General features: G+C 44.3%; 2 protein-coding genes across 2 annotated transcripts in view; one reads left to right on the forward strand and one right to left on the reverse strand.

Annotated features, from left to right (window-relative positions):
- The first annotated feature begins 852 nt into the window (after window positions 1-852).
- Window positions 853-3,277, forward strand: LOC142037552 (carbohydrate sulfotransferase 9-like). The gene is made up of 2 exons (XM_075042011.1): window positions 853-952; window positions 2,463-3,277. Exons 1-2 carry the CDS (start codon window positions 853-855, stop codon window positions 3,275-3,277), a joined length of 915 nt encoding a protein of 304 aa, XP_074898112.1.
- A 1,224-nt stretch (window positions 3,278-4,501) lies between these two features.
- Window positions 4,502-25,473, reverse strand: part of XDH (xanthine dehydrogenase) — a 53,810-nt gene continuing 32,838 nt past the window's right edge. The window contains exons 22-37 of the mRNA XM_075042494.1: window positions 24,123-24,247; window positions 23,287-23,420; window positions 21,735-21,822; window positions 21,028-21,114; window positions 19,126-19,317; window positions 18,488-18,633; window positions 17,819-17,900; window positions 17,122-17,217; window positions 16,273-16,401; window positions 15,182-15,256; window positions 14,273-14,325; window positions 13,006-13,120; window positions 12,272-12,337; window positions 10,323-10,511; window positions 8,852-9,019; window positions 4,502-7,867 (exon numbers count right to left, since the gene is read on the reverse strand). Of these exons, the coding sequence (XP_074898595.1) occupies window positions 7,817-7,867; window positions 8,852-9,019; window positions 10,323-10,511; window positions 12,272-12,337; window positions 13,006-13,120; window positions 14,273-14,325; window positions 15,182-15,256; window positions 16,273-16,401; window positions 17,122-17,217; window positions 17,819-17,900; window positions 18,488-18,633; window positions 19,126-19,317; window positions 21,028-21,114; window positions 21,735-21,822; window positions 23,287-23,420; window positions 24,123-24,247 (1,796 nt within the window). The 3' untranslated portion in view covers window positions 4,502-7,816. The remainder of the gene's footprint in view (window positions 7,868-8,851; window positions 9,020-10,322; window positions 10,512-12,271; window positions 12,338-13,005; window positions 13,121-14,272; window positions 14,326-15,181; window positions 15,257-16,272; window positions 16,402-17,121; window positions 17,218-17,818; window positions 17,901-18,487; window positions 18,634-19,125; window positions 19,318-21,027; window positions 21,115-21,734; window positions 21,823-23,286; window positions 23,421-24,122; window positions 24,248-25,473) is intronic.

A 25,473-nucleotide genomic window follows, 5' to 3' on the forward strand; every position in this document is an offset into this window, starting at 1 on the left:
CGTGGAGCACCCTCTGGTGGAAAAATCACGGCTGTCCAAACAAGAACATAATCCACCCGTGGCACAAGGCTGGGCTCGGTCAAGACCTCCTGGGAGGTAGGTTTCCACCACCCAGGGTTGCTTCACTGGCAGGCCCCCGTGCAACGCAGCCCTTGCGCCCACGCCGGCTGGGCACTGCCTGGCTCGGTACCCTGCCCCAGTCTGTGTGCCCAGCGTGCTTGCTTGCTCGCCCTGAGCTTCGAGGCAACAATCCCTTCTACTTTGGCCACCGTAGCCCCTCGCGGCTGCAGGGTCTTTCAGCCAGACTGTATCCCTGCCACGTCCCAGGCTGGATGTGCCCCATCACGTCCCCTCTCCTGCCCCAGCTTCTACCTTGAAAGACCCACCAGCACCACGGAGGCAGGACCCACGGCTCAGCACTCGCGTGTCCAGCCCCGGTCCCGGGGCACGCCGCTCCCTGCAGCGGCATTCCCCTGAGCGGTACTTCAACGAGAGGCAAAGCCAGCAGAGAACAAGAGCGTATCAGGGGACCGGGGACATCTCCCCCCATCTGGCTCTGCAGGACCCTGCTTGGGGCTGTGGGTGCAGGGCTGAGGATGGCAGGAACGTTGAATAAAAAGGCAGAATCTGCCCCAAAAGCTCACGTTGTAAACGTAAGGCAGGAGGCACCTTTTGTGCCTCAGGCCATTTCCCTGCCCCTAGGCGAGCCGCTGCCCAAACAGTACTTTAACCCAGCTCTGGGTGTGTTTCCTCTTAAATAAACACAGGAGGTTCCCCAACACCCTTCCTCCAGGTCCCCACCTGCTCACCAGCACGGGCGTTCGGCTCCCGGCCCCGCAGCGGCACCGAGAAATGCGTTTCCTTCCCCGCCTCGTCATCTCAGCTGCTTTGGGCATCGCCACCTTCCTGAGCTGGAGGCTGCTTCTCCGGAGCCCAGCCGCTGGACAAGAAGGTAACACCTGGGCACCGCGGTGGTTCTGCGTGGCTGGCAGCGTTTCTGTACCACTGGGGAAACGATCCAGAGCTTTTTTTTGGAGGTTCTTGGTGGGAAAATGCCTACGGCACAGAAAATACCGTTTGCACAGCCCCAAGGGCAGGATAACCTGCGGGGAGAGCCCTCGGTGTGGAGCCCTGCAGCTTTACATCCTTAGTGGGGTCATTGATCTCAGGTGTGGTGGGGAAACCAGGTGTCAGACTGCTGGAGGTAACTCCTAAAATCTTTGCTGCGAAGGGAGAAATGCTGGTGGGGAGGCAGGAGGGAACAGGGGCAGGGAAATCAGTGATTAATGCCTCACTTGCCTAAAAAATGCGTCCCTCACCTCTGGTCCTGGTCAGTCCAGGGCAAAATCATCACTAGATTTTGCGGACATTGTCGGTCTGGGGCTGGGTGAGTTGAAGAGCAGCCCAGGATAGCTTCAGGCACCACTGTGTTTCTTCCTGTGTTCCCGGTGTCCTTTTCCTAATTTTAACTGTGCTTTCCTTCCCTGTGCAACAGCCTCCCTGAATCAGTGGGAAATATTTAACTTCCCAAGGACTCAGGAGAAACCAACAAACTGACTGCCTCCCCAGGGCTGCCAAATGCCTGCACTGAGCAGATGAGATAGACGTGCTGCTGCTAAAAAAAAAAATAAAAAAAATAAAAAATAAAGTAGCAAGGCAGGCATTCATCCTCTGCATGCAAACCCACTATGGCCCCTTCACATCAAAAATAAGATGATAAAGAGTAAAAAGCAAAGCTGAAATTTGAGAAATTAAACCAACTGTCATGGAGTCCTTTTATTTGCTTTTGCCTTTTATGTTTGCTTTGTTGTCTTCTCACTTCTATTTGCTTTTTGCTTTTTATTTGCTTTTGCCTTTTTATCTACAGGAGAAAAAAATTACATATGGAAATGATGCAAGAAGTTATGTCATTTGGATCCCTAAATCGCTCCGAGCCATTAAGAATAATCGCTTCCTTTCGCATATATTCGATAGCTGATGTTAACCAATTAACAGATGCAAAAGGGTTTGCAGGGGGTTATGTATTTGTAGCTGCAAACCAATTTACTACTCCTCAGTCTCTCAGAATATTTCTGACTCTTTGGTAAACTCACCTCAGTTAAGTTCAGTTGAAAGCGAGGAGTTAAAAGCAAAAATTATGATTTGGTGGGGAACGGGGTCTGTGGCACAAAGCTACAGTCAAGGCCAGTGCTCAGACACGGCTGTCTGGGGAAAGTGGGGTCTGGGTGTCCATGATCTCACAAATTCATGGGGACAAAAACCCATTTCCTGGCAAAACTGAGCTCTTTGCCAGGCAAGGCTGGTCTCCCTTCTCCTACCTATCATCTTCGTGCGCGCTATATCCTTTCCATGCTGGAATAACTGGAAAAGAGCCTGCCACAGCATCCTGCGCTGGGGTACTGGCTTGGGGCAGGGGTCCACTGCGGGCTTTCCTCACCCCATCTTCAAATGGTGTTTCCCAGGTGACCTGGCCCTCAAGGCGGAGGAGGGCTTCACTTTGACGCTGGACACCTTCCTTCACATTCAGCAGCTCAGGAAGAAGAGACTGAGAGCTTTCTGCAGCCGATCAGGCAAAGTCACCCCTCCGCCCAGCAGTTGGGAGGAGAGAGCCCGCCTGCTCTTGAATTTGAGGGTAAGCACCAAGCTGGACCTCCTTTACTGCCAAGTGCCATCGACGGGGATGGAGGAATGGCAGCAGCTTTTGGAGAAGCTAGAGGAGAATGAAAACGTGACGCTCCCGGTGGCGCTTCCCTACCCTCGGCAGCACGCTCCAGAGACACAGCTGAGTAAGTTCAACCTGACGGAGATAGAGGCCATGTTAGGGTCTTACACCAAAGTGCTGTTTGTCAGGGACCCTTTCCAGAGGCTGATCTCCACGTTCATGCAAGGCATGGGCAGCAGCCCTTCCTTCAGCAGCTTTGTTCAGGATGTTTTAGACAGCGGGCAGCACAACGCTCCCACGGCTTGGAATCCGCTCGTCAGCCTCTGCCAGCCCTGTCTCGTCCAGTATGACTATGTGGTGATGTTTGGCTTCCTCAGGCAGGAGCTGGGTCATCTGCTGCGGCGGGCCGGGCTGCCGGTGGACAGCCACCTCCCCGAGTTCACCGACACCCAAGTGCGGTGGACCTACAGCTGGTTATCAGAACAGATGTTCAGCGAGCTGTCCCTCCAACAGAAGAAGCAACTGTCTCATTTCTACCGCTGGGACCTTGCTGCTTTCTCATTTTCTGGCAGTTTGCTATCATCAGACCTCCTCAGCACCCCAGAGACCTGGTAGAAATATCCCGGCTAAAGGGACTGTTTTGGAGAGCGTTAATCCAAATGCAAGTACTTCGAGATGCCAGCTCGGTCATAGGCAGACCCTTGCTCCACAGCCGCATGCAGCGTGCTTGTCCATGTCACAGCTCCAAAAGACACATCAGAGAGCCGGGACGGACCGCTGCCAGGGACACCATATCGAGGCTCTTCACGTAGTTGAATTGCGTTTAAATACGGCAAGAGCAGGCACTATCAGGAAACCTGTGGCATTGGGGCTTGGAAAACGGCATGAACTGAACTGTGATGGGGTAAACGGCTCTCGGCAAACCTAGTGTTTTGGGGTAGGGTGGGCTGGACCTGCTACAAACCACAGCAGCATCTGCACACGCTCTGCCTGTGCTGCCATTTCATTTGGGCCAAGAGGTTTGGCAACAACTTCTTCATGATAAATCTCCCCGCGCAGAACAAGCAGCACTCCCAAAGGAACACCTCACCTGGAGTCTGTCTACTCTGCACAAGTGGGTGGTATATGGCACAGGGTAGCACACCCTTCTGGGGAACCACTGGTGATATTCCCAATCCTTTCATGCTCAGGGAAGGCCAGGAGGGGCCCGGCCCATCATTTGGTGTTATCTGTTCTGTGTGAACCATTCCTGTTTTATGACCTCGCATCTGCTGCGTGTTTAGGCTCAAGAGGGCCCCGGGGACACCACAGGATGCTTGCTGCATTTGCAAGTTTTGAGTGAGGTTTCCCCCTCTACAGGGCTGACTCAAATGGGCCAAGCCTAGCTTTCAGCTCTACTCACTAGCAACGGAGACAGGGATACGGCAGTCTGGACCAGGTACCAGTCACGCCACGCAGACAGCCAGACTTCCACCTTGCCTCAGAAAGCTGGTGAGCCCTGTGGAGGTGGCTAGAAGCATCAGGATGCATCACTGTGCTGCTGTGGAAAACACAATGCGGCTATTATAAGCTCCTCTTGGCAGAGAAGTGCAAGGACTGGCTCTGCTTTTTTTCAGACTTGGCTGCCAGCGTGGCTGGGTGGAGGCGCAGGCTCTCCAGCTGGCTCACCTGCTGCATCCAGCTGGGTGGCCTTGGAGCAATCACCTGCCCTCTCCCAGCCTTGGCCACTGAGCTGATCTGCCTCGCAGCCTCTGGGAAGGGTCCATCCTTGCCAAACGCCAAGGATGAGCTGAAGTTGTCCAGCTTTGAAATCGTGAACAGACTTTTACCATACCATACTAGTTTCCAGAATATTTTTTAGCTTTATTTTGCAATGTTGTGACATTCACAGAGAATTCCGCATACATTCATGTGACAAAGACACTGATTTGACAACGCTCATTAAAAAACAATAGTGAAACTTGTTGATTAGAACTGACTTAAAACAATTACAGAAAACTCAGCCTCCCTCTCTCATTGAGGGACATGCGATTGATAGCGTTAAGAGATCACATCAGATGGCCTCCTTTCACCCTCCCACAAACTATTCAGCTACAGCAATTATTACTTAAGTGCTGTTATTGTGCGTAATACTTTACAGCCTAGCAAGATGGCGTAGTTCCTCTTCTGAGGATACAGTTCTGGAAGGAGAGAAGCAGCAAATTTCCAGTTATATGTAACATTGGAGTCATGCATCCATGCTGTATTTTGCTGAAAAGTACTATGAAAGGAACATTTTTCTCTTTGTAAGTAGCTTTCCCTTCAGCGATTGCAAGCTGAAATCCCATGCAGCGAGATACGCGTGAAAAGATCTGAGGCAGCACCTAGCAGAGGACAATGCTGGGCACTCACAAGAGAGCTGTTCTCAGGCAGCTTTGTAGTGCAGACCGCATTTTAAGTCAGCCTGTCCTATAGCAGCACCATCTCTTCCTGCCAGCCCTCCCCAGCGGGTCCCACTCTTTCCCCAAGTTGCCTGGCACTAAGTTCGATGGGAAAGCAATGTATGAAATGTTAAGACACTGAGAGGTGAAATGAAAATCTCAGCTTCATGTTCCTTAGGGTCCTTGTCTCACCCAATGATCTCTCTGTAAATTCCTGTTAGTCTCCAAGCTTCCCTTTTTCCTACACACTCAAAACCAGTTTCTGTGATTCCTTTGCAACCCTGATTTTATACCATTGCCCCCTCTCTGCAGGTGTTTGGTATCATTTACATTCAATTCCAGTGCACCCCAAAAGGAAGGTCTTTCCTCCTTCTGTCAGCTAGTGGCTGTGGAAGGGTAATAAGAGGGCCCTGAGCTGGGGTGGGCTTGAGGGCAAGGACTGGTGCCTGGGAAACAGCAGCTCACTGATGCTGCAGCAAAAATGGCTCCACAGGCTAAGGTCTGCACGGAACTACCCTGCCCTGACCATTGCATGTACACATAACTTGACAAATACACCTCAAATGAGTGCACAAAGTGAATAACAAGAGAGACTTGATACATCTAATTTAAAAAATTTCACCTGACCAGGCAGTCACTGTGGCTGTGTGAGACACCACAAACCCATTCTGAAATGATGAAAAACATGCTCCCAGAACCATGGGGGATAAAGAGCACTTGCTCAGCCTGCTAGTGACATACCCTCACAGGGAACAGGCCTCTTGTGAATGCTGGTGGCTTTCCCCTGAGACGATGCTGGAAGCTCCTAGACATCACGCACTCTGCCTCCATGTTCTCCCCATGTTCTGAATTAACACACATTACATTCCCTTTGTACTTCTTCACGGCCTGGTCTGAATGAGCATGTCCAGCAGTCCCATGAGGTGGATGCCACAGAAACACTGCCAACACCAATCTACCTTACAGACTTTGTATTTTGCATCCCTTCCTGGATATCCAAGAACATGAATACACAGGCTCTGATAGTTGTTTTTGCACACAAACTATCACGTTTTCTTCTCTAAGAGGTCTTTTACATATTGCCAACTTTCAGGAGAAAACAAAAACGTGTTCTTGCCCTGTACCTCAGAGCTTAAGAAACATCAATATCATATTTCAATTAATAAAGCAATTACATAGCAAGTCCAGCAGGAACAAAATACTTTCTGCAATTCACATATATAAATGCCCTTCTTCTAGGCTGTAGAACCATAATATTTTAAGCTGAGAAATAAATCTACACATTTCCAAGCTATATACCCTGGAGTGCTTCAAAAAAATATTTCAAACTGTGCATACATTGTTAAGTCCTAAGATGGAGGCCAATTTTAAGCAGTTTGTATGTGAGCAAAATTTTATATAAGGCAATGGAGTTACATCCTCTTGCACCATGTTTTTTTGGTGGCCCTAGGAGTGCAAAAATAGAAAAAGGACATTTTCATAAAACTGTGGGCCAGAGAAACGGATAAAGTTTGCACATGATGAGCAGGTACAGTACATGGCTGACATCATCTAGAGATAACATGATGCTACAGTGTTAAATCTGACAGTGACAAAACCTGTGAAGAGGGATGCCCAGCATTAAATCCAACATGAAAAATGCATTCAACCCAGAAGGCACGAGGTCATCACGTAGTCAGCACATTTTTCAGACAAGCAGTCCCTGTAGCAAAACGTACCCATTCTCTTACATTGAGCAAAACTAAGAGTTGTCTTGAAAAGAAGGCAAGGCCATAGCATGATAGCAAGGGATTGACCCTAGAGGGCACCCAGAGCCAACTAATCCCCAGCTGTGTCCATCCTCCTTTTCGTTGCCTGCGCTGGTATAAATTGCCTTGGGAACAACAATGAGTAACTTTCTCTGTTATTCCAAGGTCTTTGATGTCCTTTCCTATTTAAAAGATGGGGAAAGATGTGGAGGTATGGGGCAGGAAAAGGCTGGGTCAAATGAGGCAGCATCTTGCTGGAAGTCCTCTTGGTATCTCTAGTTTTTATCTTTAATCAGAGAAGACAAGGTAGCACATGAACTAAGAATTCATTAAAGCCCCGGTGCAGACAAAGCAATTGTCATTTAACAGGATAAATCAGCTATTGGTCACATTTTAGGGTTTTCCTCTGAACCACTTTTTTTACATAGGTAAGACCATCTTCGTTAGCTAACATCAAAACTCCTCCTCATCTTCCTCTAGTGTATATCTGGCTTTGTGCGCAGAGGGGACACAACAGGGTCCAGCCCTCAGTGCCTCTCATGCCTTCCCCCATCTCAGCTAGAGGACTGTTTGTCTGGGTTCAATGCATTTAAGTCCTTCTTGGCACAGCATGACAAGGTGATCTGTCTTTTCCCCATAGTAGAAAAAAAAGAAACCACCCTGCCCTTTCACATTGGCTAGTAAATAAGCATGTCTCCCATCCTCACAGCAATTTTAAATGAAACCTGTAAGATTTTTCAATTACATCTGGATAACATCACCTGCCACTTACTCTTCATTTGAATTTACATCACAGCTATAATCTGGCAGCAATTACCTCTCCTAGAGAAAACAATGATTGGACAATTAAATGTGAAAGCTCCATGAATCAGTGGATGAACCACATGAACACAGATTTGCCCCCCCCAGTATAGTCCTACTGCCTTGTGGTCCCTCTGGTGTAAGATCAGTTTTCACGAGGAGAGTTTGCTCCTCAAACTTCCCTTTTACACACGCACAGACCATGGCTTAAAGGTCCCTGGCTCAGCAGAAGGGCACTGTAAAAAGAAAAAAAATTAAGTTAGCAACAAATGAGGGCCCTGGCCTGCCCCACCATGTTCCCTTTGAGGTAGGTGACTTTGTACCATTGAAGACATGAGCTCATATCCCAGTCTCTCAAAACACAGAGATGTCTATCTCATGGCACTTCTGTTAGAGGCTGTGCCTGGCTCTAGCTGAAGTCCTGATGGTCAACAGTTTGTGCAAATTGTCAAAACCGTTTCCAAGTCCTTCTGCCCAGAAAGTGATGCAGGTGTTAGGTGAGAAGGACTAAGATATCCAGATTTTGCTGTTAACCACAGCAGGGTTCAAGCTGACAAAAGCCTGGAGGATGCCCACATGGACAGACAGCTGTGTTTTCTGGGTCACACAGGAATCAGCAGGACTCTGTGCAGGGACCCACTCTTACACAGCCCTGTCACAACACTGTAACAGAGGAGGAGCCCATGAAGAGACAGTGACAGGGTTGGCTCCTGCACTCCTTCAGATCAAGCCCACAGCCTCTAAGGAGGATCCTAACATTTAGTGGTCACATTCCTAACATGTGGTCATAACATTCAGGAGAAGTGAGCATTTTCAGTAACACTTTCCTATCCCTCCCTCCCTGAGGGACACCACTAAATCACAGAGTGGACCTGCAAGATATGTTAGTGGTGGTCATCCCCTAAGAGATGATAGTTGGAGCATCAGGACAAAAAGTCAGTGCATTTGTTCTACAGACAGCACTTGGAGGATGGAGGGATGAACTGCAACTTCATTGATACTGTATCACAGCCCTAGCAATGCTGGTCTGTGGATTTGTCTCTCATTTGGTGGCATGTTAAATGAAGGATAACACCCATGAAATAAAAGCCATCTGCTTAAGCAGGGCCACAGCCTTCCTATCCTGCTCTAATCCCAGACCTGGGCCACTGTGACCAGCACACACACTCCATGTGGAGTAGGCTGGCTAGGGAGCAGATTATGAAACCAGAAGCTGTTACCATTTTGGTGAAGATGTCCACACAAGCATTGCGGATCCTCTCTGGGGTGGCAGGGCTGTCTAGCCTGAACAGTTCGGTCAGGCCGGACTCCCTCCTTGCTGAGTAGATGGCATCTTTAATGGCATAAAACACTGAGGCAGACAGGAACAGAGGTGGCTCTCCCACAGCCTAGACAGAGTACAAGCAAGAGTGAGGCTGCTGCCCAAAACAGTTCTGGCCCTGGAAAGACTAATGAGGCTAACAGAAAGATAAGCAAGCCCTATCTGACAATCAGGCATTGTTCACATTCTTCTATTGCTTCTTTCTAACTTCTCAGTCTCTCAGATGTAATCAGGAAGGAAAGGCCAAGCCAAAACAGCCCCTTGCCTTCCAGATGTAAACCACAGTCTACCAAACGTGATCAGTGAGGAAACACGAAGCTAAAACAGCCTCCAGTCTGCCAGGTGTGATCAGTGAGAAAAGACTGAGCTAAAACAACCCCCAGTCCATTTAAAAAAGAGACAGTAAGAAAACACAAGCTTTCTGACACAGCAAGGGTGTTATGAAGGAAAAAGGGACTAACCCATTCCCACTACCCTTTGGATGGTGCTAAAATTGCAGCAAAGGGAATTCAGATAAGGCAGTGGTGAGTTGTCTGGGCAGAGAGCATGATGCTCCATCACTAGAGGTCCTTGCAAACCAGCAGGAATGCCTCCTTCAGGGATTACACAAGTATTATCTAGTACTGAGGTCCCTTTCAGCCCCTTTTTTCTTAATTCTGTCATCAGCACTAACCACCAAAAAAGTTCTGCTCATTGATGAAGATGTTCCTGTGGATAAAGGGGAAATGGGAAACTGTGAGGAGGCAGGCCAGGCATATACAGATAAGGATGCTTGGTGGCCTCTCTAAATGCTCTGTTGAACCATAAGTAAAGCAAATTCATTGATACTGTAACATCCAGCCCCGCTCTGTGCAGCCCTCACTAACTGCAGAGAACGGCACTGACTGCAGTGGAAACAGCTGAAGGACACGTGGATTAATAACAGACCGTTAAGGGTGACATAAGCATTGTGAAACAGTAAAGAAAGCAAAACGTGAAAACTCAGACACAAGATCTTGGTATATTAGTTCTGGAGAAAAGATACTGCTGAAACGTTATCCACAGCAGTGGCTCTGGTGCCAGGGAAGGGAACCAGGGAGCTGACATGCAGGGGGATGCTGGCAGCCTCTGTTACAACAGAACTGGCACAGCAAAGCCACTTCAGTTCTCTCTGATGAACAATCAGGGCAGCAATGTTCAGGTTATTTCAATTCTTCCTAACTATAAAGGATAGTATACATATTTCTGGTAAGGAATGGGAAAACATCCTGACCCCAGAATAAAACCAGCATAATGATATTAACTATTTAGACACATGCATTGTTATTTTATCACAGTCTGCTTCAAAGAATTATAGAGCAGGAAGAGGCCTGCAGATCTTGCAGGTATACCTTGGATGAATAAACTGCCTTGCTGTTTGGACAGTCACGGAGAAGCGACACATAGAATTCTGTTGGGATGTCTCCAAATGCTGGGATTTTGTACATCCCAGGCCCTCGAGTGTACAAATTTCCTTCAGGAGAATAGCGCAGCTCCTCCATGGTGAAGAGCCCAAGGCCTTGGACAAACGCTCCTTCTATCTACAAACATCCAAACAAGGTTACATTATTTTTGTTGTTGTTGTTCTTCCCTGCACAAGAACAAACAGTGATGATTTCCACCAGAGTTTTCAGCCCTCCCCTCCCGACTGATTTCCCACTTTTCATCTCTAAACCCTTGTCCCTTCTGCTGAGTAAAGCTTGGCACCTTTGCACAATTCCTGTGTTCCCATACAGATGTGGCTGCATTTCCCAGGCAGGTGAAGCAATTTACAAATACATGCAAACAGGTATGCTGTAAATGTAGGACAAGAATTTTCTGATGAAGCAAGGGAAAAAAAAAAAAAATCAATGCCAAAAATATTGATTCCTTCACAGGCAGATTAACACTGAATGAGTTGTACTTGCTGATAATTCAAAAGACAAGAAAACTAAAAGGTCTAAAGATGACATATCTGAAGATAAACTATTTTATGCTTTCTATTTCTGTATAAATACTTTCTTAAGTACTGCATATTCTCAGGTCAACAGCACAGACACCTGCAAAAACACTCCCACATTCATTCAAGTACTAAAGACTTCTTTGCATAATCTTTCTACTGTAAATTTTAGGAGAAAAAATGAATAAATAAAAAGAACGGGAGCAGCTATGAGAGGAGGATGTGCTTGAACAACCCCACATGTAGAAGCTCTGCTCTCTGTGCCCACAGAGAGATCTGACAGGCAGACCAGTCTAAAGATTTGGCACAAACTTGCATTAACTCAGCTCTATGCACTTGTGTTCCTGCAGTCATACAACATCCTTTCTCTCCTGTCCCCAGATCCTCTGCAGCAATTCATGGAAGGACACAGGAAATTGACATCTCTTTGACAGGCTCAGTATAGCCCTTCTCTTTACTCCCAGACTCAAACTGACAGGCTGTGAAGACAGAAAAGCTCCTTCTGCCCTCGGCCACTTCCAAAAAAAGTCTCTTTCAGAAAAAAATGTCACTTTCAAAGAAGTTTCATTTTAACTATAGCAGAGCTCTGCATCTTGTGCTTTCCTGTAAACCCCCAAACCTACAGCAGTTTCACTGGAGTTACATCTAGAGTTAGCAGGGAGCTAAGATGGCTAGATGAGCATGTGCAAATGTTTAACAATTCATGTCTTGGTATATCAAACAACACTGTGTTTATTACCTTTATTTGCTGAGAGGCATCATTATGATTATAACAGCACAAAATATGGAAGTAAGCTTGTCCCTGCCCAAGGAATTTGCAAGCTAAGTGACTGTTCCAACTTCCTATTAAGATCCCTACATGTCAGTAGCTGAAGGACAGAGTCTATCACACTAAATCTTTATTCACAAAAGAATTTTCAGTGAATTAAATGGGACTTGATTTTGACAGACAGGAGTATAAAAATCAGGTGTGGGATTTAGTCTCACATGCCACATTGCAGAAACTAAGCCTGGGATGAGGTTACTGCATCATATTAGTATTATCTGGATTCATTAGTCAGGCAAGGCTGATATTGAAAAGCATCAGTGTGGTGGTAACTGGAGAATATCCTGCAGTCTTAATATCCAAGGCAAAAGAACCCCAACGGGATATTTCCCTACATAATTCTGTGCCTATTGCATAATTAAATGCGGGTCAAACTGGTTTTCATAGCTAGCCTAAAATGCCTCACTGGATACCCAAGTTTAAAATGCTCTGTTTGCAAAGGCACAACCTGGAAAGGGATAATGGCTCACCTAGAAAAGCCTGAGAGTAGTGCGATCACTTTAACACGGTGGAAATAGCCACACTATTTCACTTACCTGTCCTATATCTATGGCTGGGTTCAGACTGGTACCAACATCCATAACAATGTCTGTGCGAATGTTCTAAAAGACAGAAATGAAGAATAAATCAGTACCGAACATTGAAACTGGTCTTTTATGAGGAGGAGTAATGTATCCAACCACTACCCAAAGGTATCCAACCACTACCCACACTTGGCCAGTGTTCAACAATCCATCTCAGCTCAACTCTTCATACTGACTTTTAATCCAAGTTCATCCCTAAAGCAAATCAAAGGAATTCACTGCCGTTTTCCCCAGAGATCCAATGGACCCAATTTATATTAGTTCCAAGCTGCTAGCATCAGTGCTCTGTACCTGAGCATAACCAACTAGGTCAGATTTTGATGAAATCTTTTCCTTTTTTCTTTCTAAAAGTCTTCAGTGCTATTTTTTAATGATTAACTCAATCCCAGTATGTTTCTGTTCTTTTGTCCTAACACAGTACTGCTATCTCTTACTTAAGCAAATCCAGTAACTTTTGCAATCATTCATTAAGCCCCCTAATATCCCTGCAGGGTAGATAATTATCATTTTATTATACTTTACGGATTATTGCACTGTGGAAGAGAGGAGTTAAGAAATTTACTGAAGGTCACACCAGACCAATGACAGAGCTAGGAACAGGCTGACACCCAGTATTTGCTCTAACTCCCTGTGAGTGTTTCAGTTCACCTAAACACAGAGGGCTATTTCACTGCTGACCCCCTCACCTTGTGGTCACCTGTCAGGCAATCTATCTCAACCTCGGAGCAAGCAACGCCATAACTGAAGTAGCAGAATGGTTTTCCTTCATTCTTTTCAAAGTCGTAGCCAATGTCAGGAATTCTTGATACAAAGAAAAACAAAACCACATTTCATTCCATGAACAGTCAAAATTAACACAAACACGTTGGAACTTATCAAAATCCTTATTCAATTTTTTTTCATCCCTTCCATCAACCCCTTGCAGAAACGAAAAGTGTAAACAACTAAAGCATTAAAGTGTAAACAGCTAAAGCTGCTCTATATTCCAAAACCTGACTGAAACTATCAAACTATTTTAGCCACCTTTATTTTCCCATGAATCTCAGGGCTTGTGATGACTATTATGAACTCATTCCCACCAAACCAGTAGCAAATCTTTTGCTTTTAGAGTGCAGTTGAACATTTCTTGGATGTCATTAAATTTCAGAGCATAATAAAGTTGAACCAGAAACTGGATTAAGCTAAGAACAGATTTTAAGCAAAGTTCATGGCAAACTTTGTATCTGGCTACTTACACTTTTATCTGAAAACTGGTTTATTAAAATACTGACAGTCACTTGGTCGAGAGAAAAACACATTTCAGAGATGCAACAGAAATGAGGTCACATTGTATTTTAGTCCTAAATAGGCTGTTCTCAACACTGTGTTTAGTTTTTTATGTCAACCCCTTTGCCTCAGAGGTGATGGATCTCTGTTTTCCTCCAGCAGTAAAGCTGACTAAGAAAAGTGCCTCATTTCAGAACTGCACAGGAACCAGCAAGAGTTTAAAGTGGGACAATGAAATTGAAAACACTGATATCTGCTCACACCACAACAGACAGAATGCCGCTGCAGCCAATTGCCATAAGTAGCTTTGTCCTCAAGGACAACCACTGCCCCCTTTTTCCCTGCATGATAGTTCTAGTGCAACACTAAGTCACAAGGTTGACACAGAACAGAGCCCCAGGCAAAACCCTGTTTTCATTTATGTCTCTTCAGACCTAGGTCAGCTAGAGTGAAGTTAGATCTACTTCAGATTTACATGAGATCTGAATTTGGCTCCAAGAGCTGTGCTCCATCAGGAACCGATTCTCCCCAACCAGGAAAGTGTTAACCTCAGCTTAACATTTCTAGGTAGGAAAGGGAATGCAGCCCTAAGTTAGAGCAGTGACAGGGGGATAGGGGCTGTAAATCCTCCCAGAATTTCCCTGGATGCAATCAAGCTGTGCCTCTGCAGTGTGAATATTCACTCACCTATAAAACCCCGTGGCCGACAGGCTAACACAGTTCTCATAGGCGGCTTTAATCTGGCAAAGTGAACAAGAGTTGGAAAACAGCAATTGACCACTCAGTCTCTGCAAAATAGCTACCCCAAACACATTTCCAGGAGAACATGAATAGAAGGTGTCCAGTGACACATAGCTGTCATGCTACCCAGCACCAGCAGTGCCAAGGGAAACATCATGATGCAGCTGCTTCCCCAAATAGCTCTGTCAGCAGCTACCAAGGGCAGAACTTGCCCATTGGCAGGGGGATAAGACTTGCTCTGTTTGTTCGGCTCTCAGCTACAGGTTATGCTTTCAACCTCACACAAAGGTTAAACTGACAGTCATCTTGACTTCAGTGAGGCCAAGGGAAATCCTATCCTGACTTCCAAATCACAAAGTCAAAGCTCCTTCCATGAAGAGAAGAGCTTGGATTTGAAAATGGCCTGAGAGCCTTACAGCACACCAATCTCTTATTATTGAGGGTTCAGAGATATTGCAGCCAAGGAGCACTACAGGAGGTGGATTGCAGCTCAACAAAGAGTCATCTTTGTCACAGAATCCCTTCACTACAAATCAGGTTTCTTTTTGTCCTAGAACGTAGCTTGACTAGAGAGATATATGTAACCACTCAAGACTTTTATTTGGTCAAGTTTGTCATAGACAGGCCACAGGATCAGGAGAAATCTCAGTATTAAAGTCATAACTGACGTTTTGGGTATGACCTCTTGCAAGCTTTGGTTACTTCCCTTGCCAGCTTTCTGTTTCACTGTCTTTGCTCAAATCTTTGCTAGTGAGATGCAGAAGACCTGGAGGATATACCCGCATACAGGGTCTGCCAGTTAAAACAATCTCTGACAATGTCCACTTGTCTCCCGACAGATAACAAACAGCTTACCCAGTCTTCCCAGGATCCTTTGGGATTAGACTGTTTGATTGGCTCAAGTCTTTTTAAGATAGTCTGACACGCATTCTATAAACAAAGAGAGAGAGAAGCAATATTTTAAGATTTGAAAAGTCAGCTTATAGTATTAAAAGCCCTATAAGAGTTTCAAAGAACCTTCTGTTTAAATCAATATTGCCTTTAAGACTTTGGCATATCATAAAAAGGAACAAAGTTCACCTAACAGATGTCTTGCCGTATAGGAAGAAATCTTGACTGAAAAGGATTTTCAGCCATCACTGTGCTGATGGCAGAACGGAATCCCAAATACAGAACAGAACTTTTCGGATCATGACACAAAATATCAGAAGTCCACCCATTTAGACAGTAACTTTATCTGTACCAAGTCATAGCAGGATAGCTTAGCATATCTAGCAAGATGATCCTATAACACTGAAAAAAAAATATTCTTGCCAAAATTCAGCCTACTCAGAGAAGCTGTGCAGAGAATAAAAACAGACTGATGATTTTACTTTACAGGTTGCACTTCCCCTTTTCTTTAAACCTGAGAATGACCAGTACTAAATTCCTCTTTTCAATAGAGAAGTCACACACCCTGCAAATATATGCATTGGTAACTCCACCATGTCAGAGACAGTCGTGACCATGCCATTGCTACAGAAGCCTGTTTGCTCTGATTGTATCAACACTTAAAGGTGTTTGGTTCTGCAGCACAGCCCACAAACCATCTGCTAGTAATATTTGCAGCACAATATATTTGTTACAGATAAGGATTAATTACTAAGAAACTATCTATTTAAATGAATGCTTTGTTCTGTTCATTTTGAGTAATTACAAACACTCCATTTTAGAACTACAAAAGGACTGAAGGAGAGCTTCGAACAACTTGGAAAAAAAAATACAGTCATTCATCATCTAACACCACCAGTAGTTATAACAGGTAAAGAAGTTATGAGGTATCCTTAGCCTGGAATTGCCTTTTGATGGTTATGTATTCCTTAAGCAATAGATAAATACACATTAACCTTTCATGTTCCAGAGTCCTAGCTTATAACCCACTAGTTTAAATAACTCAGTTTCCGTACATGGACAGCCATTCCATTGATGTCTGCACTGACAGATGCAGCTGTCGGGGAGGTATTTGGGACAGTGTTTGTGCTGGTCTCACTGATGTAAATTTTGGAAGTGGGTATTCCCAGTGACCTGCTAGCAACCTGCGGAGCAAAGGTAAACAGTTGGTAAACAGCTCTTCTTATACATTAGCATTATCATTCATTGCTTACACTGCTAGGACCCACACTGCAACCTCTACCCTCTCCTGTTCTAAGTTTCATTTTTCTTGAAGACTCAGTTGATTCAGTGGCTGAGAGCTAGCCAGAACATAAAGTTTGCACTTCACAGACTGAATGTGTGCTTACACTTACACTTTTGCCACAATGACAGAGATTCACTTCACTATTATGAGACTAAACTCTTCTCTCAAGAATTATAAGAATCAGAGGACAAAGAGCCCTATTAGATTTCCCTTTCATTTCCCTGCCAAAGCAGTGTTGCTACATTAGGCCTTTTTAACTACAAAGCATTAGCATATGCAGATAAATGTTTACAATACAACTAATTTTTGTATAAAATATATGTAAACTGTAGTTTTATGAGATGAAATGAAATTGTCAGAGAAGCTAGATTATAAGCATAACCTGCATTATCTACATAATAAGAGTTAAGATGATAAAGAATCTAATTCTCATACTCAATTGTGATAATACCCTGGAAATCTAGCACTGCTGCTGAAACGATTAAGAGGAATTAGTCATGATTTGTTACCCTATGCATGCACATAGAGGAAGTGTCAAGCTGTCTGAGGCAATAATATGGAGTGAGTGTAATTTTCCTGAAACAATGTCTCATTCAGTTAAGTCCAAACTCATTATTACCTGAATCATTTTGGTGTGAAGTCCTTGACCCATCTCAGTCCCCCCATGTGTAAGTAACACAGAGCCATCTGTATACACATGGACCAGAGCTCCAGCCTATAAAAGGGAACATTAATCCAAGAGTCATCATAAATGAACTAGTGAAGTACTTAGCAGATTTCAGTTACAAACTATGGAGAGAATTAATTTAGAACTACACCAATGTTGTTCTTCAGTGTAATTAAAGCCACTAGTTCACACTTGAGGTGAGTTTGTTTTATTTAGTCTCACCAACACACTAGAAGTTCCAATGACATAACAAATCCCAGCCAGTATTTTCAGCTCAGAAAGTGGGTCACATAACCCAAAACTGCCCCTGTGAAACAGAGATGCACCCTTCACCTAAACTTGCTAACACCACTGACATTCCATCAAGTCAGGTCAAACACAGGAACAGTGTTTTGACTGTTGAGGAAGAGGGAATAGGCAGGGAAATTAACATAACACAATACCATGGAAACATAGCTGCATTGTTGTCTCTTTTGGACAGTATAAACTGGTAACTGTTGCATTGCTCCTTTTAGTTTGAAAAATGTGTGCTCTTTCTTAACTAATTTACTACTTTGAAAAGCTCCAGTTTGGTACAAATGGAGGAGGTCCTAGGGGAGGCAGCATAAACCTAGCTTCTCTACTGAAAAGATGCATGACACTTACGGACCTGGTTCAGAAATGGGATAGTGAAACTGATGCCAAATTTGGTAGGAATGATGCACATCCCTCTCTTCTTCCAGCGATTCTGCCTGCAAGGAAAGAACATTATTCATATACTCACAAGGCTTTCATCACAACTCAATACTATGCTTCCCTCTGACAGCTTGGGTATCAAAGCAGAAATAAAATACCTGAATGCAGTATATACTGAGTTAATTGGTAATTTTTATGAAAGATTGGCTTTGTTTATGGGTCCCAACAATAAAGAAATCAGAAGTGAAGATGGTCCCCCAGGTATTATAGAAGCAATTGTCTGAACTATTAACTATTCAGTTGTATATACAAGCCAACTAAAAAACTACAAGGCAGTGGAAAGCCTAAACAAATTGCCTTGATAGCCAAAGCCTAGCTGTACTTAACAGACCCCCCCCCTTTGCTACATTTCCCTTCCAAAATCATGTCATGCTAGGTCTGATTCCTGCCTTATTTAAGCTACCAGCTCTCTGATAGAGGTTTCTTCCCACAGTAAGCATGAAGGAATTTCAAAAAGAGAAGTTTTTAGAAGTCTCTCTGCGAATATAAGGTCTGACTTCACATCACTCAAGTTGCTAAGAGAACTTCAGAAGTTAGTAGGCAACAGGTGCACCCAGTAACAAGACAGCTCCAGAACACCTACTTGTTGAATTCTTCAATTAGTTTCTTCCTGGCATGATAGCTAGAGCTTGACAAACATTCATCCCAGCATCTTCGTAGAGTAAATCCCTCCAGCTTTTGGTTAAAATGAGTCAGGTCTCCTTCATGATAAAGATTGAGCTTCCGCACCTTCCCAAAGAAACATATAAAGGACATGACAAGTTTAATGCTTCAGACTAGGTCTTTTTAATGGATGACATCAAAAGCATGTTGTTTCCTAGTTTTACTCCTCTGCTCACTCTACAGAACAATATAATTAACAGACATACATCTGTTTACGGGAAAATTGGGACTAAGACATTAAGGCTGGGAATATTCAAGAGAGGTTGGGACTTAAGCACATAGTTAGTAAGATTAAGGTACCTGCTGCCTTTGGACTTTTTTTTCAATATCTATCCTTAAAGGAGGTGTTACATAATTGAGGCTACTGAGGAAATTTAAAGGAGCAGAAGATAATCCATGCTATAAAATGGCTGTCATACAGAAAGTTTGAGATCCTGCTAAGGGCTTAGCAGAAATGAAGCAAAAGTTCTTATGCTTAATAATTTTCTGTGGTTGTGTGCAGTTCTTAGAGCTTGTTCAAAGGCAGCACTGCCCTGAAATGTGTCAGTGGATCTGTACCTCCTCAGGTGGCAGGCCACACTTCTGAGCAAGGTCGCTCATCCAGCACTCAGCGATCATCATTCCTTGGGGCCCTCCAAAGCCACGGAAGGCTGTGTTAGAAGGTAAGTTTGTCTTGCAAACAATGCCCACGCTGCTGACATTCGGGATGTTGTAGGAGTTATCCAAATGTAACAGGGCTCTGTCTATAACCTAGTGAAGTGAAGGAATGGGGTAGACACATTTTACACGAATCACATGTCAGATTTCTTACTAGCTGCCAAAGCTGGCAGCTGGCTGGAAAGCTCTGAAGCTAATTTACAACAACCAGCACTTTCTCTTGCACCCTGCAGTACTGCAGTCAACACAGGTAGATGAGCACTGAGGTGCAGCCAGTACTCCCTCCCATTTGCAATAGAGTGTCAAGTGGTAACCTCCTGAAGGACAGGACAATAAGCACACTTCTCTGTTGACACTTATCACCCCAGACAGATTGAGCTTCAAAGTCCTTTGTTGGCCCTAGGCTCATGCTGAGCCAAACTGCTACTAAATGCCATTACCCACCTGGAAGAACCAGAATCTTCTTTTAATTATACCAAGTAATCTGTTACTGGAAAAGAAGTCTTGCTGATATCAAGGGGGCAACTATATGAAACAAAGATTTTCAACAGTAAACTGCAAGATTTGAGATCTTTGTCCCCTAACTGTCCAAACTGGGAAAGGGCCAGAGCTTCCTTCTGGCTTGTGTTCCCAGATTTCCCCTCCAGCAGCAGCACAGAGAGGAGATTATGCACATCCCAAGCTTATTTCAACATGGAGCGCTTTCAAGTCCCCTGATTCAGACACAGTCAAAAAGACAATTCACATAGAGGTACTCTCAACCAAGCCCTTAGTTTATGCAAAGACACTTGCCTGCCATTCTGCTCTGCACAGCACCAACCAATTGCTATAGCATTGAATGTGGCTCTGGTAGAGAGCTCTTGCAGTTCTCTCCTACTCAATTGGATTCATTTTTGCAGAAAATTATCAAAGACTTAGTGGACTACAGAAAGGGAGCTAGAATAAACATGATTGACACTAAGGCTATTGGGTTGGTCACTCACATGACAGAAAAGGAGAGCTTTTTACTCATCAGCACAAAAATTCTTAGAGACAAACTCAGAACTCAGGCCCGTTCTTTTCCTTAGTGCTTGTGAACAAAGTGTTAGATTTAGCCAGTCCTTAACAAGCTTGTTGATTTAGGCACTCTGCTCCGATCAGCCTATTGACCTGGATGTTTCTTATTCCAAGGAACTAGCGTTCCCCAAAGCTGGAGAACTACCAGTCATCTTGCATTGTGCAACAAGTTTCCCATCACAGCCTTCTGTAACGCAAAGCAAACTTTCTTGACCCTTTTGCCTAATCCAAGTTATTACAGCATTACTAAGAATTATGCGGCACATGCCAAGGCAGGTCAGTTGGCTCAGAGAGCAGTTGTAGAAGCTCCAAAAACCCATCAAGGTCTGTTTTCAGTCATAATGTAACTGTGCTATGGCCATTATCATAGACTGGTTTGGGATGGAAAGGACCTGAAAGATCACCTAGTTCCAACTCCCCTGCCATGGGCAGGGATACCCTCCACTAGACCAGGGTGCTCAAAGCCCCATCTGACCTGGCCTTGAACACTTCCAGGGATGGGGCATCCGCAACCTCTCTGGGCAACCTGTTCCAGTGTCTCACCACCCTCACCGTGAAGAACTTCTTCCTTACATCTAATCTAAATCTACCCTCTTTCAGTTTAAAGCCATGAAGTTTCAGTTCAAAGTCATGTCAGAGAGCAGGATGTGCAAGCAATGCTGTAGACAACAACTCTCTGAAGTCAGAGCAAAAGGTTGCACAGGGAAATGTCTTCCGCCTAGTTAGCCATCAGAAAATTTTACTTACGCCATAAGAAAGGTCTACAGAGTTGCCCCCATTGCTGTAATATGACACCTCCAGACTTTTGACTTTCCCATTCTTCATGAAACCAACCTGTCAAGAGAGTCTCATCAGTAATCAGGTTTCTACAAAATGTTCTGTTTCGTGCTTCCCTCCAAAAACAGAATGGACCTCATACAGGCAAAAGGCTGACTGTCCTCTGCTGCAGCATAGGACAAGCACAGGCAGCAACTGAGGAAGCTTCCCAGCAAAGGGTCCATGTATACATTTTAATCTTGCTCCAGAGAGCTCTTCTAAAATAAGTGCTGGCCACTTGTCACAGCCAGACCTTCCTTAACAGGTTTTTGCTTTGAAAAACAGAAGCAGTTGGATGGAGATGGAAGAGGAAAGGAAGATAACAAACAAACAGTAATAAGATACTGTAAACAAATGGGGAAGCTTCTAAGAGCAATGTGATTGTCAACAGGGACAAAGTCTTGCTTGCAAGGAAGAGGGAAGTATCTATGCTGAGGTCACAAGAAGGGAACCATCTTAGCCAAAAGAACTTCTGCAGGACTTTAGCAGGAAAAATGCTATAACCCAGCTGACCTGATCCAGGGGAGATCAGCAGTGAAACAACGAGAGCAGCGATTTTTTCACAGAATCTTACTATTCTCTGATGTTTCAGGTGACAAAACTGAGACAACATGCATTCAGTTCATATGTATACATACCTTGTACCTCCCCAGGAAGGGATGTCTCCCACCACTTATCAGCATGTCCTCATCTCGATCCAGCATGCACCTTATCGGGCGGCCAGTTCTGTTAAAGGTTACATTTATCAGGCAAAGCCTGAAACGCACGATACAGTTCCTACAGAGCAAGACTCCTCTTTTTGATGAACATTGTCTTTCCAGAGTGGCAATGAGGAGTTAGGGGTAAACTGCTTGGTTTATATATCTTCCTCTTAAGAAAAGGCAAGATTGAGTAAAAAAAAAAATTAAGACCTTAGAAGTTGGGACCTGTTCATGAAAACTCTTGCGGAGACTCTTATATTAAAAACAAGTATAGTTTCTCACAGAGACAGATGCTTGTAACTGAGCAATCACTGCTTTCCAGACTATTTCTCAAGGCACACTCTTGGCTTTGCAAGAGAGAATGCCATATGAATTATATATATGCTAAGTAAAGTACTAATTAGCCTTCAATTTGACCTTGGTTTTTATTTGCTTATTTATTATCCAAGGAGAAAAACAAGGAGAAGAGGAGTTGCTCTTCATTTTCTAACAATTCTGTCTTTCCAGTGCCTCTCTTCAGGTTGTAAAAATATCTAGGGGATGCCGTAGATGTAATTCTGTAGCCTCTGGAATATAAAACAGTGATTTGGTTGGCAGAGATAAAGGAAAGAAAAAAATGCCCATGTATTACTGATTAATTAGAGAAAGCAGGTTGTTTGCTCAGAACAGGAAAAATAAAGCTGATTTAAGTACAGGAGCTTCATTTTTGCTGTTCTCTTCTAAAGGTATTTTATCAAATTGCTGCTGTGTTCCAAGATCCATCTAGAATTGCCAACAGAGTGCATCCTCACCTACAAGGGCAGTGTCACATGCAGTGCACAAATGTCATCTCAGGGTCCATGTTCACTCACAAACACAGAAACTTGCACAGTTAAAGATTACTGCATATCAAAACTCCAGAAACCAGAAGCACATTTCCAATCTATGCTTCACAAATGGTTACAGTCTAGGTTCATTCCCTGAGCTTTTAGGGGTTTGAAAATGTGGGTTCCTGTTCAGTGGTCTGCCACCCTTCCTAGGGAAAAATCCAAAGAGAGAGTTTACAGAAGCACAGAGAAACAGTGGTGCAAGGCTGGTGAGTAGAGTTTTCAGCAAGGAAGAGACTCTTATACCTCTATTATACAAAACAAGAAGCATGGCTACTGCTGGATTTTGAAAGGGTTTGGGGTGAAGTGAATGGAAGAGGCAGATAATTTGAGATACAAGAGTTTTCAGAGATCACCAAAGGAACAGCAGAGTAAGGTTTTTCCCCCCCATTTCTATTAAAAGCTGACTTTCCCGCATAAGCTTAGCCCCTCCGAGCAGGTTCAATTCCTCCTATCAGCTAAGAACCCATCAGACACCTCCTTTGGGAAATCCCAGGCTTGCTATAAGCTGTACATTAACAAGACATGAAGAGTCTTAAAAGTGCTCCAGTGCAAATGGTGCTCCCGAGGCAGGCTGGGACAGTCTAAAAGGAAAAAGCTCTGTTCCCCCCACCCAAACTTACTTGAAGGCTGCAACAGCCACTGCAGTTGTCAAAATAGTATTCCTAGTCTCTTTTCCTCCAAATCCTCCTCCCATTCTTTTCACTCGAACAACAACCCGATTTGAAGGGACTCCCAATGCATTAGCAGCAAACTCCTAAAGAAAAAAACAGCATAACATGTACAGAGCTGAGGTGGTGTTAAAACTAGATACCAACACATTGTCTTTCTGTAACCATTGCAACAGTGAAATAATCTGTTGTGCTGCATGTCCTATTGATCCTGCAAGTGGAACCAATAAGTCTGGTATTTCATCTCTGAAGAGGGAAGACACACAGTGCTTCAGCAGACAGCACCAGATTCAGGAAGAGATGGACATGAGATGAGGTTACCAAGACACAGGTCTCATTTAGCACAGATGTCCATATCACTCTGTCCATTCTCCTCACTCTAAGATCTTTGGACAGTCTTGGTGAATTAGTACACAGGCCAAAGGCACCCCATAGTGTCAGTAGCCTATCTCACAAGATGGCAGAGTTGGTATATATAGTCAGTCTTTACACCACCTCTCTTTCTGACATTTCATTCAACAGCCATGCCTACTGACCAGCTGGCATCCTCTCCAGAAACAGTTAAGCATGTAAACCCTGGTTGACAAAGATGTACTGCCAACAGAAACATCTCTGTCACCTGGAAGCAGATCAGGACACTAATAAGATAGTTATGGACTTTAGATCCCATACGAAACTCTAAGCCTTTTTTATTCAAGACAAGATAGGACCAACTGTAAAACAACCATTTATCTAGTCTGAAACTGAGAAACAAATGCCTTCTAGGTATCAGGTCAATGAGACAGTACCTGGGTCTTCATTAGGTTTTGTGTCGACACAAAGAGTTCCATCTCACCATCTTCCCCCTTTGGCACAGCCACAGTACAGTGAGTTTCCAGGTAGAAATGCTCCTGCCCACCAAGGTACATCTCTCCTAGAAAATTGAAAGAAATGCCCCAAAGACAGGGTGTCCCTGGTGTTATAAGGTGTCTCCCATCATATGCTGCTTGCAAGCTACTGCCCTTTTGACATGTGTTAAATGGCAGCCCTTTGCACTGCCCACCTCTGGATATTCCTAGCTCTAAAACTGACACTTCTGATTCAACATTTAAAAACAAAACAAAACAAAACAGACATGCCCCCCCCACCCTCTGCCTTCTAGAAATCCTCAGGCCAAAACACAAGTGGCTAGCATTTCAAAAATAAGCCTGCACACCATGCCATTGACCCAGCATCCCTTAAGATGCAGTGTTTGGTGCCTTTCAGACTGCCCTGATAACACCACTGAGATGAAGGATAAAAATAATCAAGTATAGTCTAGCTGAGCAGATCAAATACAAGGTTACAGACTTTGAAACAGGGCAACAAAAATAGAAACCCAAAATGCCTTAAGATGATCTAACTGGGAATCAACTCTCTGTTACTGCATGTGGCTCTTTCCCAGGACACCTTATCTGGCAGCGCTGAGGGTACAATTTCCAGTCATGCTACACACTATTAAATGTCAGAATCGGCTTCCTTTCTCTGTCATGGCACTGGTCTATTCAGCTGCCATGAAAATTAATATTCAGAGCATTTCTCAAAATCCTGTTCCTCTCTTCCTTTTATTCAATTCAGCAACAACAAAATAGCTGCCTTCATTAGGTACATCAGCGAGAAATGCACATTTGCATGAGACAACGCCTACTCTGGTACGTAGCAGGGGCCTTTCTCTTGTCTCCTTGAGGGGGTTGGCCTGGCATTCACACAGTATTGCAGCCTTTTAAATAAGCTATTCTTCTAGCTCAGAACAATTTCTGCCTTGCCTGGCACAGTGTTTTCATTTTTTATAGTACACTATAAGAAACATTCAACAACAGCTTATGACACCCTTGAAGAGCCAGCACCAATCACTGACTGCAGAGGAAAGTCTCAGCAATGCATACCAAAATACAACAAATGACAGACCTGGAAATGGGTGTTTCAGTTAAATAACTCCCCCCTTCCCCCACAGGGAAGTAAGGGGGGGCATGCTTCTCTGTGATCTTCGAGAATAATCCCTTCACACCAGGCTTTGTGTCTGTAACTGATTTAACTTCCCTCTCGGATCTGTAAGAGGGATACAACACCCTTTTATCCATAAATACATAGTTCTCCAAAGGTCTGATGTTTGAGACTCTT

The sequence above is a fragment of the Buteo buteo genome, chromosome 12 (genome assembly GCF_964188355.1).
Source record: "Buteo buteo chromosome 12, bButBut1.hap1.1, whole genome shotgun sequence".
Taxonomy (NCBI): Eukaryota; Metazoa; Chordata; class Aves; order Accipitriformes; family Accipitridae; genus Buteo; species Buteo buteo.